Here is a 17,438-nt window from a genome sequence, read left to right as displayed (position 1 = left end):
AAATCTATTCTGTCCACATACCTCCCTGCCTTTGTGGTCAATCACAAACCAAGTTATTGTTCTCAAACCTGAGTTTCTTACAGCTTAGTTTTTAAACCTACTGGTTTGACAACAATAATATTCTAAGAAATTGGTACCTTGATACACTGTGACAAGACATCTGATAAATGAGTTTCAACAAAGATGCTATTATTAACAACAATTTAACCAGGGTTTGATAAAAACTCATCACGCTAACAAACTGACATTGATACACTGTGAGAAATAATGTCTCAGATATTTCCAGATGATCACAGGGTATAATAAACAAAGGTGTACAGAATCTACCTCAGGAATGTTCATTGAGGGTTTCTGATTTTATCTTGCTACACTGCTGAGGCATTAAATGGCACTGAACTGTTGCAACATTTCTATACAACTAAGAACACCTCTTTGGCACAGTAGCTCCAGAGTGAAGCCATCAGTGTGAAAGGTGCCAGTGAGGAAGCTCTTCTACACAGCTCAAGAAATCTCTCACTTTACAATTAGTTATAAAAACTAGAGTCTTATCAAGGAGAAAAGGTCCAAATAGCAGAAAATAGTTTTTAGTGGCAACAAGCCAAGTTACAAGACAAATAATTCAATGTGCTTTTTTAAAATCCTGTTTTTAAATTAAAGTTTTTAAGTATCTTACCATGAAAAGGCACAGATAAAGAACACACATAGCCCTGTAATCCCAGCATTCAGCAGGTTGGGGCAGGAGGACTGTTGGGAGTTCGAGACCAGCCTCGGCTACAGAGCGAGACCCAATTAATTAATTAATTGGGGGGGAGACTGTAAAAGGCATGACAGAAATAAAACTAGTTCAAATAAAGCAGGTCCTTTTAACTTAATAGTGCATCTCATATGAAGTCCTGCATTAGGACCAAAGCAGAAATATATAGAAATACATACACATGTATGTGTATTTCTCATATATAATATAGATGTTTTTCATTGTTATTTGCTCCCCTCGCTTGCTCTGAGGAGACACTACAGAAATAGCTCAGCATATTAAATATACTTCGGAAAAGAGGCAGTCATTAACAGAGTTCTCATCTGTAGTCCTTGTTAATACACTTTCTTAAGTTCTAATTATGCTATCTAAAAATCATTAACTCATTAAAATTCACAGTTTTCATAAATATAATAATTGTAAGGAACAAAACACACGTAGATGTCTAAAGAGGCAACAGACCACTTGTCCCTTGTTCTATTGAAAATATAGATGACACCATAGCAAACCAACACTCTTACCTCATTAATATGCTTGTATGTTTTGATCAAGTCGACAGAAAGTTTTCTCAAAGGAGCAGTTGCTGGATCACGAAAGGTTTGGGGCATCCGCCTCTGTAACATGACAATGTCAGGCATCACCTTAAACAGACAGAGAGACTAGCAGTTTAACTACGCTGTAGCGGCATAACACCCGCTACCATGATCTGGTCACACTCTGATACCCAAATGGCAAAGACACTGAACTGGGTGGCGGAGCATCTCTTTTACTTCTCATCTGGTAACCTAGAAGGAGTTATTTGTAACTACACATCTGCAGTACCCTCATAATTAACAAGACTTAAATTAATTTTCCAAATGTTTTTTTTCTTAAAATGTAAACAGGCAAAACTAAATTCAAAGAATACCATTCCTTGGGGACTTATACTGAAGAGACACCACTAGTAATAAATAAGCATGTCAGTTCTTTCATGCTATAAGCATTTAAAGTAATGAAAATGTTTTAATTGACAGTGTTCCCTTTTGAATTTAAGTTTCTAGCATTGTTTCATGAGAGTAACTTGTGTTTAAGAGGTCCTTTCCTGGATCCATGCAATGTAGCCTCAAAGACAAAGATCATTACAACACTCCACGTCCACTACCACTGTATGTAAAAGCTGGTATTATAGCCAAACCGATTCAATAGCCAAATAGTAAAATGACACTAACAGTAAATAGCTACTGAAAACTATTTTAAGCATGCACATTTTGTGCGTATCTTATAAGAAAAGGTAATATTCCTACCACCATTTATAAACGAGAATACTGAATGCTGCCCCAATAAACTGGCCAAGGGCCCAGTGCAAGTGGTGGTCAAGCACACGAGGCCTCAGCCCTGCATAAAGAACTACAGGTAACTAAGGAGGCCGACAGCATGGCCTTTCCCAGGCGAGAGCAAGGCAGCTGGTCAGTTAGCCAACACCGAATGCTCAGCCCTGAAGACGTGCAAACAAGTAACACTGCGCACACTGAAAAGGATGTAGTCACAAATCTATGCTTCGCTCAGAAACCATTTCTATTCCATTCATTTAAACTTAGTCCCTATTTTCACCCATAAGGAAATGGAACACTGTTTTCTCGATGAAGTGGAACAACACTTACACCCACACTCAGGGCACCGGTGATCTCAAGAACAACCCTCCCCCCCCCAAAAAAAAAATGCCTTGAGAGCTGGGCTAGCCCAGAGGTCAGGGCTCCAGTGACAGCCATACTTGTTTACACTCACGTCGTAACTAATTTTCAAATAGAATCTATTACATTTATACACAACATATTCATGAGAAAACTAATGACGAGAAATAAAAATCTTAGTTCTTTTCAAAGCACTTGGGCAGTGCACTTCACTTAAAAGACATTGATAAAATGATAGTAAGAAGCAATGAACATCACATTATGAAATTTATACATGAAAATGATTAGAAAATACTTAAGACGGTCTAGAATAAGGACCCAGTTTTACATTCAAAAACCTCTCAGACATGAGATGTCTGTGTGTTTTTAACTCAAGTCCTTAACTCAACCCATTAAATAGTCCTTGGCAAGCCACACATCAGTCCTAAGGAAGACTCCTTCTTCTACAGGCTGCCTTATTAGGTGAAGAAATTTGTTAACTTTGAAAGAAATACTTCATTATTACTTAGCAGTCTTTTGTTTGATTGTCTGTAGCCCCGGCTGTCTTAGAACTCACTATATAGACAAAGCTGGCTGGACTCAAAACTCAGAGCTCTTGTTACCTCCTGCCTCCAAAGTGGGCCGCCACACCTGCTGTATTTAGTAGTCTGTTTACATCATATGAATCTTTAAAAACATTTTATGTTTTAAATCAGAAATATTAAGCAAAGTATCATTTAAATGATTTAAAGATACTAGCTAAATATGAAAATAGATACTTTGCTAACTAAATTATCAACTAACATGATATAATGATAAAATTTACTTTAAAGGGTTTTTGTTTGGTTTGTTTTGTTTTGTTTTGTTTTGTTTTTTTTTCTGGCTCTCCAAACAGCAGCTGTTATAAATCCGAGAGCACCGTATCTACAGGAAGCAAGCAGAGCTGGGCTGGGAAGTCTACCATCACTCACACACAGAGGAGTCAGAGTGGAAGCCAGCCTCTCCAGCTGGAAGACATACACTCAGTGGAGCCTAACCCTGAGGGCACCCGTCTTCAGAGCTCGCCCAAAGTGGACCCTGGACAGTGCTTTGGCTAACACACTCTTTCTGCTCCCTTCTGGAGTAGAGCTGTCTACATGACCAAGAGCTGTCTACATCTGAGCCTCCTGAAGAACTCCTCCACTTCTCAAGCACAGTCCTAACCTCTGAACCAATGGACTGAACGAAACACCCAAAGCCCCACCATGCGCTTGCTGTTCACAAACTCTACAAGAGGCTACTGGCAAGAGACACCTGTGACGCAGGCACTCAGCTATAGCCAACTACTCATTACTCAGCCAGAGAAAGCTCATTTCACCCAACCGGTGCAGGGTAAGAAACACGTGTCACCCATTCCTCACTCGCTATAAGAAAAGATCTGAATAAAGCCATGGCCCATTGAGACCCCACATCCATTAACGACAATCACCACAGTGAGAAAACTCTGCCTCTGCCTCGCGACCACAGCCAGCAGAAGATGCCCCAAACCGTGAGTAAGGTAGGGCGCGGCTACTTCAGACCTTTAAGATATACCCACGCGTATGTATACATATACACATTCTTTTTATAGCCTCAAATTCGTGAGAAAATGACCGATCTCTAGTCTGAACGCTAGAACAGCATGCTCAATATTCACACATCCTTTGAGTGCTAAGGATTTTGCCTATAAATTTACAGATGTATATAGATATTGCTTATAATATAAAATCATAAACATAAATTTGTTTAACTGGTTCTCAGTTTCCTATGCCTTTCTTAAATTAGACATTATCTTTTCATAAATAGGTTTTTACTTTTTAAAAAAAAAATACTCTTCTTTAGAAACAATTCCCACTTCTTTACTCCAGATTGAGAAGTCATGGCTTTGTTTCTGACTTACCTTTCAGTAAAGTGAAATAAACCTGTTAAAGGAGTGAGGGGGTGAGGGGAACCAACAAACGCAAACGCAAACTTCTAAACTCCATGCTTTATCTACCAAGGCTCCCACTAACACGCAAAACTGAAGGGTTTGCCATTTTACGGACCTAGTATTTTCAAAAGGATAAGCTACAATTTCAACATCATTTTTGGTAATTAATGAAATTACCTGGTTAGTTAGAGGCTGTGGAATCTGGTCAGAATATGATAAGGCAGAGACCTGCTGGTCACTTAAATGTGGCTGGCGACGGTCGCTGCACTGGTGTGAGTGGGGCATCTGTCCAGCCATCTGAAGGCCAGCAGCGTGGAATGAAAACGACGGTGCGAGCCGAACAGACGAAGGTTTGCATGCTGAAGTCTCTCCTCCTGCAACAGGCAGGGTTAGACACGAGTGTTAAAAAGGACTCGCACCCTGCTGCGTGTCTGTCACTTGATATATATCCTCAGTCACCTACATTAGTCCTTGAGGACACTTAGTATTAAAAACCTTTGTAACAACCAACAGGTATAGTCATTAAACATAATAGCTGTATGTTAAATATGGCATAAAACACAGATTAAAGCGAACACAATTTCTGTTGAGAAAATCCCTTTAAAAGCATTTTATAATGAATAGTAACAACTTAAAAATATGAAATTGTTTACTTCTTAAAATTTTTGTGAGTGTATGTACACAAGCTCACACATGCCGTGTCATTGTGCACACGTGAAGACAGAGGGCAAACTAGAGGAGTCAGTTTCTCTCCTTGTACCATGTAAGTCCTGGGGATCAAACTCAGGCCATCAGATTTGGCAGCAAGTGCTTTTATCCACTGAACCATCTCATCAGTACAGAAGTAACAACTTTTGAAACTTATCTGCACATATGAAATTCTCAACACTTAAGAACCCATAGTGTGAATTCTTGGGAAGGGCCCTGCCAATTAAGCAGCGCCTCACAACACATCTGAAAGCAAAGCTAACACTCAGCATGCCTGGCTACAGTGACCTTTCTACACGCAGGGCTCAGCCTGCCCTTCCATCTCCTGTCCCCAACACTGTTCTTAGAGCAGCCTGTGTTTACTGACTGACACTGAGTGCAAACAACCCAAGTGACACCGAACATACATTAAGAGTTAAGACGACTCTTCACAAACTTTCCTTTTTCCAGTAAATTTAATCAAATGGAGAAGCTTCTCAGTTAAGGGGAAAAAAACAACTCCCAGGAAATTATCCTGATAACTAATGTGAACAAAAGACAGCAGCCATGTCTGTAACAGCAAACATTCAGAATGCTAATTGTCAAATGGTACGGAGGGAGGCTTCAGTCTATATGCTAAGGAGAACATGTCACCACAGAATACAGATAGAGGGACAGAGGTCCTTAATACATAAAAAGAGCTCGGTAACAGTTGTATGGTTTAAGGCTGTAAATGACAAATTACGTAACCATTCAGGAACTTAGTTTCCCCAATTACTAACCCTGTTTAATGTTAAGAAGCCTAAACGAGAAGTCACTGTTCTTATTATAGAGGTACAGTGCTAATACACTGCTACACCTCATACCAAGGCCAAAGCTCAATGAATAAAAATATCTCAAAAAAAAAAAAAAAAAAAAAAAGCCGGGGGCTGGAGAGATGATGGTTCAGAGGTTAAGAGCTCTGGCTGCTCTTGCAGAGGTCCTGAGTTCAATTCCCAACACCCACATGGTGGCTTACAACCACCTGTAATGAGATCTGGTGCCCTCTTCTGGCCTGCAAGCATACATGTAGACAAAATACTGCATACACAATAAATAAATAAATCTTAAAAAACAAAACAACAAACAAACAACTGGGGCATTGGTAGCACATGCCTTTAATCCCAGCACTCAGGAGGCAGAGGCAGAGGCAGGTGGATCTCTGTGAGTTCGAGGCTAGCCTGGTCTACAGATGAGTTCCAGGACAGCTAAGGCTCTTACACAGAGAAACCCTGTCTCAAAAAAAGAAAGAAAAACATAAAAATAAAAAATAAAAGTGATTTTAAATTAAGAACATATGAACTGACTTGTGGTGACCAATATATGTTGCAACGTGATTCATAATACAGACATGTCCATATCCATACACACACCACACAGGCACATGCAAACATCTTCACCTATTAGACAAAGTACCTAATTGTGCACAGAAACAATGGCACTGCTTATGAGACTTAAGTAAAAGCCAATGTTTGTCGTAAGTACGAAACATTGTGAAATCAGTCTATCGAGCTCTTGGCAACAGAGGGAATATGACAAGACTGTCACCTCAGACGCCCACGCCTGGCCACTTTAAAGTCCCTGCTACCCCCTACCCTACCTCATTCATCATAAATGACTACAGGACTGGCCGAGACATGAAGTAACTGCTTTTCAGACATGTTGGGGACATCTATGAGCACTGAGAAACAGGAACTGGTCAGTCTCATTCTCTCTGGAGGAACCCTGCAGAGTAGTGTCAGCCGTCGATAAAACACAGCAAGCAGCATTGCTGAGCCACCCTGGACTCTCATCTTTAGCTAAGCTACACAGTAGAGCCCAGGCAGCAAAATCTATCAGAAAGCTGTGAGCTAAACAATGATCCCAACCTGCATGGCCAGTGCGATGCTGTGTTCCAACTAGAGGAGTCAACCAAGATACACAATCACAGAGGCCCAACAGAGGCCAGAAAACACAAGGGACTGCAAGAGGTACAAACATCCAGTGACAAGAAATAGTGAAATTAACACACAAAAACTGCTACTGTAAGTAAACAGTGAATCTTACTAGAGAGGTGTAACCTACAAAAGGAACCACATGGAAATTCAGTCATTTGACCTCATGGCAGACCAGACACTAGAGATCAGTGAAGAATGAATGAATGAACGAACGAACAAACGAACGAACCAACCAACCAACCAACCAACCAACCAACCAACCAACCAACCAACGGGAACTTGCTGATCAATCAATAATGGGAACTTGCTGAATTCAAAAACACAAAGAATAACAGGGAAAAGTACAAAGCACTGAAACATCCAACCAAATCGCTGAAATCAACAAAGCAGTCAGAGGGTTCTACATACATGTAAACCACTGACTTATGAAAAACCATACACCCCATCAGGAGAAAGGAAATCTTCAGGAAGACCAAAGAAAGAGACCTCCAGCCTACACTTCTGTCTCCAGTGGGGGGAAAAAAAAAAAAAAAAAAAAAAAAAACAGCCTCATGAAGAGGCCAGCAAAGTCAACAAGAGAATGTCAACATAAGATCTGCACTCAAACAACTACAGTTCAGGGAGGCTTCCTGGAGGGAAGTGACGCAGGCAAAAGCTAACTAAGTACTCCAGGAAAAGGCTTCTCAGACAACTGTGTGTGCAAAATGGCACGCTGTGGAGCTCACTACATGCATAAAAATAAATGGATGCCAGTCACAGCACGAGGCAAGCATGGGGCCCTGGAAGCTTGGGCGGGGCACCTGCGCAGTGTGTCTGGAGAGCCCCACAACAGCAACTGAGATGGACAGCTGCAAAGACAAGAGCCCCCAGAGAACAGTCCTGACAACATTTAATCTACTGTGTACTTCACATGAGCTTATCCTGACGCAATACATCCTCAAAGCTAAACTATAGAAAACCTTACTTAACTTCAAAGCAAAAGTACTTTTACCTCCCAATCACAAGCGCTAAGCTAGCTCCTTGCTGCTGAAATAGGAAGCCAAGAACTTAGTTTTTAATAGAACATGGAATATGAAAAATATTAAAATAGTGCCTGAAGATCTATAGCTACTGGGTGCCTTAATTACTGTACTGTTGTTAGAACTCATATGTGTAAATCACTATTTTCTCTAGCAAATACCCTGACACTACTTTTAAGTGGCAGTGCCACCTTTCAGAAGGAAAGCCATCCGAAACTTTTCACCCCTTTGGGTGCTACCAAGCAGCTCTGAGTGCACAAGGGATGGGACTTCAGAACCAAGGCAGGGACATAAAGGCATGCCGTGCCTCAGGGTAAAGCCAGGGAGGGGAAGCTCTGACAGGGAGAGGGGGCCATCTTGTCTGCTGGTGGCAGGGCACGACACCTTTAGTCCCAACAGTGAGAGGAGCAAAGCAGATGGACCTCTGAGTTCGATGCCAACTTGATCTATGGAGTTTTCCAAACCCTGTCTGGAAAACAAATAAACAACAATACACCAAAGAGAATTGGTCTGGTGGCTGCTGCTACAGAGCGGGGCCACCGGTCGACCTGCTTGTTGGGCCCCAGGGATGAGGATCGCCATGGAAGCTCCTACATATTCACTGCCTGATACACAGAAAATTAAATGGTATGGCAGAATCTTCCATTAAAAAGTTTAGCAAAGCCAGCATAAAATGGAAGACCCTCTCATGCTAACAATAAGACAAGCTGAGAGTTCTGAAATTATTACAACAAACTTTTGAGAAACTTAATGCTTTACTAGAAACATTTCCCATTTTAAAAACAGCAGCAATTTGGAAATGCCTACTTATATCATCATGTTTTCCGTTTGAGGCAAATGTAATAAGAAAACAGTTAACCTTGTGGTTTGTGATCCTCAGTGGCTTAACCAAGCACTCACCCTAAGGCACCCAAGAGATTAGGGACACGGCTTTCCACACGCATTCCTTTCCTAAGCAGAGCTCACCTACCTTTGAGTGACAAACAGCATGTTCATTTTTGGTGGAGCTCGGAGCCCTGAAGGACTAGCCCAGGGTGTCTTTGGACAGACGACAGACAGCTGCTGAAGTGGTCCTTTCCCAGCATAGTCCCAGCACAGAGCACAACGCTGCACCCATGGAAAGCCCAGGCTGTAAGACCAAAACCACACCCGGAAAATGCCTGACATCTATAACCACTTTTAAGGATGAACAGTGTTTGCAGGATTTTAGATTTCTAGAGAACAGAGGTCGTTACTCCAGCAGCATCCAAGTTAACAGTACAGAAAATAAGGCAGTAAGGGGGTCCTGATGAGACTCCTCGTAGGCTAGCCAATGTTTACAGTCCAAATTCTCACAAACATGTAAGCAACTGTATAAAAATTCCTCGTTCTTCAAGCTGATACACTACACTGGTTATAGTCTGTAAATGTATAATATTTACAGAATATATAATTGTGCAAAAGACCCTAATAAAAGACTGTCCTTCAGAGTGGATGGTAGGAAAGCCTCTGACCCTCTGGGTGAGAAGGGGTGTCCCAGTGTTGACTCTGAACTGACTTCACACTTGTGTCCGTCAGGTGCAGTCACTTCAGACATCAAGGGTTAAAAACAGCCAGTGACACATCAAGTGCTCACATGTCAACCACATGTGCTCACATGTGTGCTGAGTGCATCCATTTGACAGAAACAGCCCTTCCCATTTTCAGTGTGCTCCTAGACCAGGGTCAGTCGTGCAGGTGTGGGACAGTTACGGGCAATCCCACAACACTCAGGACAGCCAGCTGTAGGAGCACTCGAGCTGCTCACTAAACTGTCCCAGGCCTACTTTTCATAGCTCAGACGATTTTCAAACTTGTCCCACAAGTCCAGCTATGATACCCAAATTACTGTCCAAAGAAGTCCTGTGGGCAAAAAGACAACTCACTGCCACACTCAATGGAAATTGAGCGCTCCCTTGTGACATGCCATGGACAGGAAAACACTATATAATTTGCAGAGGGGGGCAAAAGATCATTCATAAACCAAAAGACAACTTTTAATGGAAAATTCTAAATTAATTCATTTTATCAAAAATTCCAAAAATAGCAAAATGCTATTTATCTAAAAATGTTAATGTTGCACAGGGATTCAAACATACTTAAGTACATACATACATACATACACACACACACACACAAATTACCTCTCCCCTATGCCCTCAGTTTCTCTTCAAATCTGACACCCGTCACTTTGTCGAGTCTTTACAAAGCATTAACAGGATCTTCCCAGGGACGGCCAAGAACAGAGACACTAAATCATTTCAAAGCCATTACAAAGCCAAAAGTTGACTGGTTAGCTGCTTTTTCCTCGGCAGAAACGATTAAAACACAGAAAAAGACAACCAGAACTGAGTATGGGAGAACCCTACCAACCACTGCTCACAGCCATGCTGCCTAGAAATGCCTGAGACAAGACTTAGCTTTGGGCAGTCTGCTTCAAGGGTTCCTCTGCCCTCTAAAGCAGGCTCAGCAAAAGCAGCTAAGAAAGAACTTTAAAAAGAAAAGAAAAATTTCCCCTCTCCTATCCCAAGGATAAACAGGGAGCCACATACATACTCATAACTCTTTTTTAGTTCTAGTTAAACAGCTGTTAAGTAAACAAGATATTTTTAAGCCAGTTAAGTACTTATAGCTTAACATTTAAAATTATCCAATGAGGTAATCATTTAGCTTAATGATTTCAATTAGAACACTATGTATTTACAGAGTTTCCATCACAACCCACTCAAAAGACAGGGTATTTACCTGAACAAAGACACTGAAAAGTTAATCATGAGTGGGCTTGATGGCATGTGCCTTCAACCCCAGCACTTAGGCAGCAGAAACAGGTGGATCTCTTTCCAGTGTCCGGTCAGCAGGATCTACACAGAGTCTGATGTCTACTCTGTAGCCTACACAGAATCTGAGGCCAGTCAGAGATACACAGTAAGACCCTGTTTCAATAAACAAATAATGAATAAAGTAAAATAAACCAAATAAACTACATAATAATGGTTTTAACGTTTAAGAATAAAAGTTCCTTGTAAAAAAAAGTCTATTTATATAGCAAACTTCACCTTCTTTACATATATTTTGCAAAAGCAGTTACCATTTCAGTTCTACACCTAACCAAAATAATCTAGAAAGTTCTGTCGTCCAAAGCCTGCATCCTATCCTCAATACACATGGCAGCACTCTAGCCTAAATGATACAATTCAAGTCACTAAAGCCACCTCCCTGTCTTCACCCAATGCCACTCAAAATCACACAGGGGACGCTAGCAGACAGAGTGTGAGAAAAGCTGCTTGTGAGGGGCGCATGGTGGGGGATGGGAGGATGGAGGGGAGGGAACTGGGATTGGAATGTAAAGTAATTGTTTTTAAATTTAAAAAATTAAAGAAAAGCCTCACGCTCACTGATCTAAAGTGTATATAACAGCCAAGTTTCTTTTTCCTTTTCAAGAAGTACAGTTTAGAAGCAAATATTCTTGATAACAACAGAATGGAGAACATGGATTTCCAGAACACTTCACCACAGGTTTATGCATAGTTGCCAACAGCAGAGCAAAGAATAAAAGAGTAAAGCCAGGCAGTGATGGACACGCCTTTGCTCCCAGTACTTGGGAGGCAGAGGCAGGAGATCTGTCTGAGTTCAGGGCTAGCCTGGGCTACAGAGGGCGCTCCAGGACAGCCAGGGAAACCCTGGGGGCGGGTGGATTTTATCAAACTGTGACAATACGCCCCTAAGGCATAGAAGCCCTGTGTGAGGCTCGCTGCAGCCAGTGAACCAGCAGAGAACTTGTCACAGTGCAAGCAGAGGAAGATCCTCTCTCTGCTCCAGGCACAGCCTACATGGCAGTTGTGGCCATGGGGAGATTGGAGACTAAATAAAGCATTCAGGCAAGAGGGAATTCACAGGTTTCCGAAAGCACATTTTTAAAACCAAGAAAAAAGGCTGTGGTTTTATCAGTAGCCATGGTCTCATGATCAGCTCCCAAAAAGCCCTGTGTAGCACACAGAACAAGTACTTCACAAGCTGCCCCAGGCGCCACCTGCTGCTGTCTTTCTTTCAAGCAACAGCTTAGATGTGACCAGAGAACACGCAACAGATTGGGGCTGGCTCAGAGGTAGAGCTGTCCTTAGCAAATACAAGGCCCTGCAGTTCAGGCCACAGCGTGGGGCATGCTGGGGCGGGGGCGTGTACGGGGTGGGCCAAGCCGGATGTGGGGGGGGGCGTGTACGGGGTGGGCCAAGCCGGATGTGGGGGGGGCGTGTACGGGGTGGGCCAAGCCGGATGTGGGGGGGCGTGTACGGGGTGGGCCAAGCCGGATGTGGGGGGGCGTGGTACGGGGTGGGCCAAGCCGGATGTGGGGGGGGGCGTGTACGGGGTGGGCCAAGCCGGATGTGGGGGGGGCGTGTACGGGGTGGGCCAAGCCGGATGTGGGGGGGGCGTGTACGGGGTGGGCCAAGCCGGATGTGGGGGGGGCGTGTACGGGGTGGGCCAAGCCGGATGGAGAATGTGAGAGGAACAAGCACTAGAGGTCTTGCTCAGGGCAGCGTGCCATTTACAGGTTAGCTACTGGCGACCCTGGATAAGTCAACTAGATCTTCACCTCCCTTTTCCATCTGAAGAGTGCGCTAGGAAGAGCACTTAAACACCACTGCCTAAAATGAGAAGTGGGCCTACCAAAATAACAGGAATGATGAGCAAAGGAAGGAAAAGAGAGCACAGGGTTAGTGGTCTAGTTCCGCAACCTAAGCAAGAGGCTGAATTAAGTGTCGTTTCCCCGGTGTATCCTGACTGGAATTCAATGACCGCTTCCTGGTATAGCCCCGCGGCTTTCGTGTTTTCTAGCATTAGACAATTAAAACTGTTAAAGACACAAAGATTTCAGTACCAACAATGGGACAGAGAGAGAGAGAGAGAGAGAGAGAGAGAGAGAGAGAGAGGGGGGGGGGGGTGGGGCTCACAAGGTAGGAACACAAACACTGCTCTGCTGAGTGCAGTTGTCAGATATGAAAGTTTTTAACATTAGAATAGTGATGTTTCTAGTAACCCCAGGGTCCTCTTGAGTTTTGTTTGCAGTAACATCTGAAAATATGAGCTCCCTAATCTCAAAGACTTCTGAAGTCTTTGTATGGCTCTCCTACAACTCCATACTATTAAATAACTTCCATAAGCTTCCAAGACTGTTAAGAAAAAAGGACATTGTGGGACCGTGTTACCCTTGAAGAGGACTTCTCAGTTAAGGTGATTAATAGAAGTCATTTCAAGAATATGAGAGACCAAACAAGATATCATTTAATCACTGAAATGTGTAATTATCACTAAGAGACAATTTTAGAAAAATAATCGCATTTGATATTCAGATATATAAAATCTCAAATAAATTCTAAAAATCATATTAAGTAAATTAATCTTTAGTACATAAAATACTTCTTTCCAGTTGAATGAAAACTAAAATAAAAATATTAGCACACTACAACAGCACTTTTCTACCCCATGTTAACATGCTGGGGATTCGAACCCAGGACTCTGAGCTGCTCTAACCACTAACAAGTCAGCCCCTTAGTCAATTTTAAGACTTTTGAAACGACCCTCTACTACTCAAATGTTGGTGTATGTCTAAAATGTTCCGGGCAGCTACAGAACTGTCGGTGCTCACAGCCTGGACCGTCACCGTCTTCTAAGGGCCTAAGTGACAGCAGACCCTGCTCCTGGCACCTCGGCACACCCTGCAGCCTCAGTGCTATATCCTGTCAGCCCCACCTCACGGCTAACGTTCAGTAGCATGTCCAACTGCTGCACAGCAAAAGCAAAAAACGCCCTGCCTGCACATGTGAGCTTCACAGCAGTTCTTACAGTTCCTTCACTAACCCTGAGACAGGCACTCACTCAACATTGGTTCAGTGTGTCTGGTTACTCAGAACCAAGATATGTAAAATACCTCACTAACTTCTGAAATTTGATAAGACATTTAAATAATCCATTTTAGATATACTGGGGAAATTGTATTATTATTAAAATAATCTTAAATTTTTTTTTATCTTAAAAGAAAAAGTGACTGCTTGGCTGTCCTAAGTTATGAGTGTTGGTTACTAGATAGTGCCGTTCTAGAAAGTTCACGCACTGCTGACATACGTGTGAAGGCAATGAGCACAGCCTCAGCCGTTCAGAAAGTTTGTGTGGAGGTGGATGGGTCAGAGCAGGGTGCTTGTGTTCTCAAGCACAAACAGGCAAGAGGACCCTGTGGTGAGGAGACACCACAGTCCCTTCTCCATCCTCTCTATCTACACTGGCGGCTAACCAGGCCGTTTCTCCAGTACAAACACGGTCTGGGACACTTGCTGTTACAGAAAGCTGACTGCCGCCTGCTGGAAGTGATGGGGGATGTCCTTGAGTGCTGTGAATGTACGTTTCTCTTACTGGTTGGTGAATAAATGCTGATTGGCCAGTAGCCAGGCAGGAAGTGTTGGCGGAGCTACCAGACTAGGAATTCTGGGAAGAACACACAGACACAGTTGCCAGAGAGAGATGCCAAGTAGCCGCCAAAGGAGCAACATGCCAGAGCATTTATGGGGTAAGCCGTAGTCTTATGGCAATACATATTTAACAGAAATGTGTTAATAATTAAGAGAGAGCTAGCCAACAGGCAGCCTGAGCCACCGGTCAAACAACTTATAATTAACATAAGCCTCTGTGGGTGTATTTGGGACTGAAAGCATTGACCAGGTGGGACAGGAACTACGTCTTCAACCAGACACAGTTTTGTTTTGTTTTTTAAGAGTTATCCCTGGTCTGTACCAGTGGGATGGCGTGCCTCCATCACTGGTGTTGAAACTTTACATTTTCATTACCACAGCAGGACACTATTTCACCATGGCTCAGCGAGGGGCCTCCTCAACAATACTAGACACCCCCTCTGCAGTTTTGAGCATCCGTTTCCCACGGTGTCTCGGGGTTTCTTGAACAGTACAGTGTGAAATAACAATGACAAACGGTGGTGGCACACGCCTGGGGCACCAGCACACTGCAGGCCAGGGCAGGACGGTGAGTTTATCAACCCGGGTTACAGCACGGTCCAGGCCAGCCCGGCTCACATCACACAGCAGCGAGATATTAACTCTAGGGGATCGAGTGAATGAACCAATGAACGAACGAATGAACAAGAAAGGTATAATAGTGTATTTAAACGTTTAGCATATTACATAACAAAACTCAGAACACCATCAACCTCTTAGCTGACAGAAGAGCCTGTTAATTCTCCTTAATGTAATTTATAACATAACTAACAAAGTAATAACCTGCATTCTCTATTTCTGGAAACCCAAGTCACTGTGTGAAGGAATATGATTTGAAATAAAACATGTCTTAAAATTACTAAACAACTTTATTAATAAAATTCCAACCCAGAGAAAAGAACTCAGAGGGAAATCTGTATCTCAACTTCCGTGAAGCAGGAGAGTTGAAGAGCAACTCTGTCTAGTTTACACACACTTCTGTTAATTTGTAATTTTAACACATAAAACCATAACATATCCACACCTAGAAACACTTAGAATAAATGTTGTTCTGAGGCACAACAGGTTTGTCACTTCAAAGTAAAAAGTGGTTACAGCCACACGGCGATCCCGCACCAAGAAGTGGCAGCTGCCGCCGCCTGCCTGCAGCACGCAGCATGAGTCACTTCTGCTGGCCCTCAGAGGGAACTTAACTCTCTAGCGCCAACCCTGGACCCTGCTTTTCAGTAAAATGGCCAGCAAAGCCTTGAACAGAAATCAGTAATGTTTTAGAATTTAATTAGTTTTTTAGAATGTTCGTGTGCATTCCCCATCCCCCTTCTTAATCACTATTAATTAATACACACACGCAGAGAGAGAGAGAGTACACATCCTGTCGAGTCCCTCTTCGAGTTGCTCATACGGTGCCTGTTCAGGACACACAATCTGGGGTGGCTCACCAGTCTGACTGTGTGACACAGTCTCTATCTCAACAGCCACTCATACTACTGTCACACAAAGGTTATTATAAAATCCAATGCGCACCACTGGATCCCAAAGAAGCAGCAGACGCTGGATTTTGAATCTTGGCATTCTGAAACAAAGTAAGTCTCAGTAGCCCTGAAACTCATATTTATTTGTACGTAGGTTCATTAATATAAATGTGTGTCAACATCAGGCCTGAAATACCTCACTTTGTTTTGCATGTTTTTAGTACGGAATGATCTTGAGTGCCAGGAGAGCAATACGATGGGGGTAGGAGGTGAGTGTGCCCTGAGCAGAGGCCACAGGGCACGCCCAGCTGTCATTCCCCAGGTGCAGCCCACCCTGGCAGGCAATGAGCCCCAGGGTCCCGTTACCCCTCACCCATGCCAGGTGACAAGTGGGCACACTTGTCAGGGGGAGCCAGGCTGTCCTCAAACTTGTGCTCTTCCTGGCACAGCCTTTAAGCATTTGCCTCCCTGCGTGAACCGCCACAATCAACTCAGTGTTTTGTGTTTTGTTTGTTTGGTTTGGGTTTTTTTTTTTTTTTTGGTGGTGGTGAGGGTGTTGTTCAAGATGGGGGGGGGAGTTCCTCTATAGCTTTGGAGCCTCAAACTCACAGAGATCCGCCTGCTTCTGCCTCCCAAGTGCTGCTGCTGGGATTAAAGGCATGCACCACTGCTTTTTTTTTTTTAAACAAACTTTAGGGGCTGGAGAGATGGTTCAGAGGTTAAGAGCGCTGGCTACTCTTCCAGAGGTCCTGAGTTCAATTCCCAGCAACCACATCGTGGCTCACAACCATCTGTAATGAGAATCTGGTGCCCTCCTCTGGCCTGCAAGGACACATGCAGACAGAACACTATATACATAATAAATAAAATAAATCTTTAAAAAAAAAAAAGACAACAGCTGTGGTTTGAAGAAAAAAAAAAAAAGCCAACTAACTTTTAGGCAGATTTAAGTCCCTCCTCATACTTGCAAGGCAAGAACATAATCAACTGAGCTAACTGAGCTATCTCCCATAGATTTTTCTGCTATTAAGTCTTCCTCTCCAACTATAAGGGATCAATCAATCAATGGACTCTGAGGTTGGAACTGCTGCCCCGGGCAATGACCAGTCTGTAGGGAATGGACAAGTAACAGGCGCCTTAAAAGACAAACTGCAGAATTTGTCAGTGGAGTGCCCAGCCCCAAACGGAATAACACGACCACCACCCCAAGGCTCAGGGATCGCTGTGAGAGAGAACAGAGTAAGAGCTGGAGACGAGGGAAGGCCACAGTCTTCTGAACATGACAGGGCTCACAGCAGCTACACTCACCTGCACAAGGCCACACTGTCACCGTTCCAACTGGAAAGGACTTACAGGTGTAACTTCTGGTAGGTTGACCATGCTCCAGTGGACGGCCCAGCAACCAGAAGCATGTG

The 17,438-nt window shown here is 43.2% G+C and overlaps 1 protein-coding gene across 2 annotated transcripts in view; it reads right to left on the bottom strand.

Moving 5' to 3' along the window:
* The window catches only part of Dyrk1a (dual specificity tyrosine phosphorylation regulated kinase 1A), a 59,008-nt gene that overhangs the window by 22,014 nt on the left and 19,556 nt on the right, over nt 1-17,438 (bottom strand). The window contains exons 2-3 of one of the 2 annotated variants that reach the window (XM_051191926.1): nt 4,529-4,725; nt 1,276-1,395 (exon numbers count right to left, since the gene is read on the bottom strand). In XM_051191926.1, the coding sequence (XP_051047883.1) occupies nt 1,276-1,395; nt 4,529-4,725 (317 nt within the window). The remainder of the gene's footprint in view (nt 1-1,275; nt 1,396-4,528; nt 4,726-17,438) is intronic. The other variant, XM_051191927.1, reaches the window with a different exon arrangement.

This window comes from Phodopus roborovskii, unplaced genomic scaffold (assembly GCF_943737965.1).
Source record: "Phodopus roborovskii unplaced genomic scaffold, PHOROB, whole genome shotgun sequence".
Taxonomy (NCBI): domain Eukaryota; kingdom Metazoa; phylum Chordata; class Mammalia; order Rodentia; family Cricetidae; genus Phodopus; species Phodopus roborovskii.
This window is presented reverse-complemented; position numbering and strand designations above follow the sequence as displayed.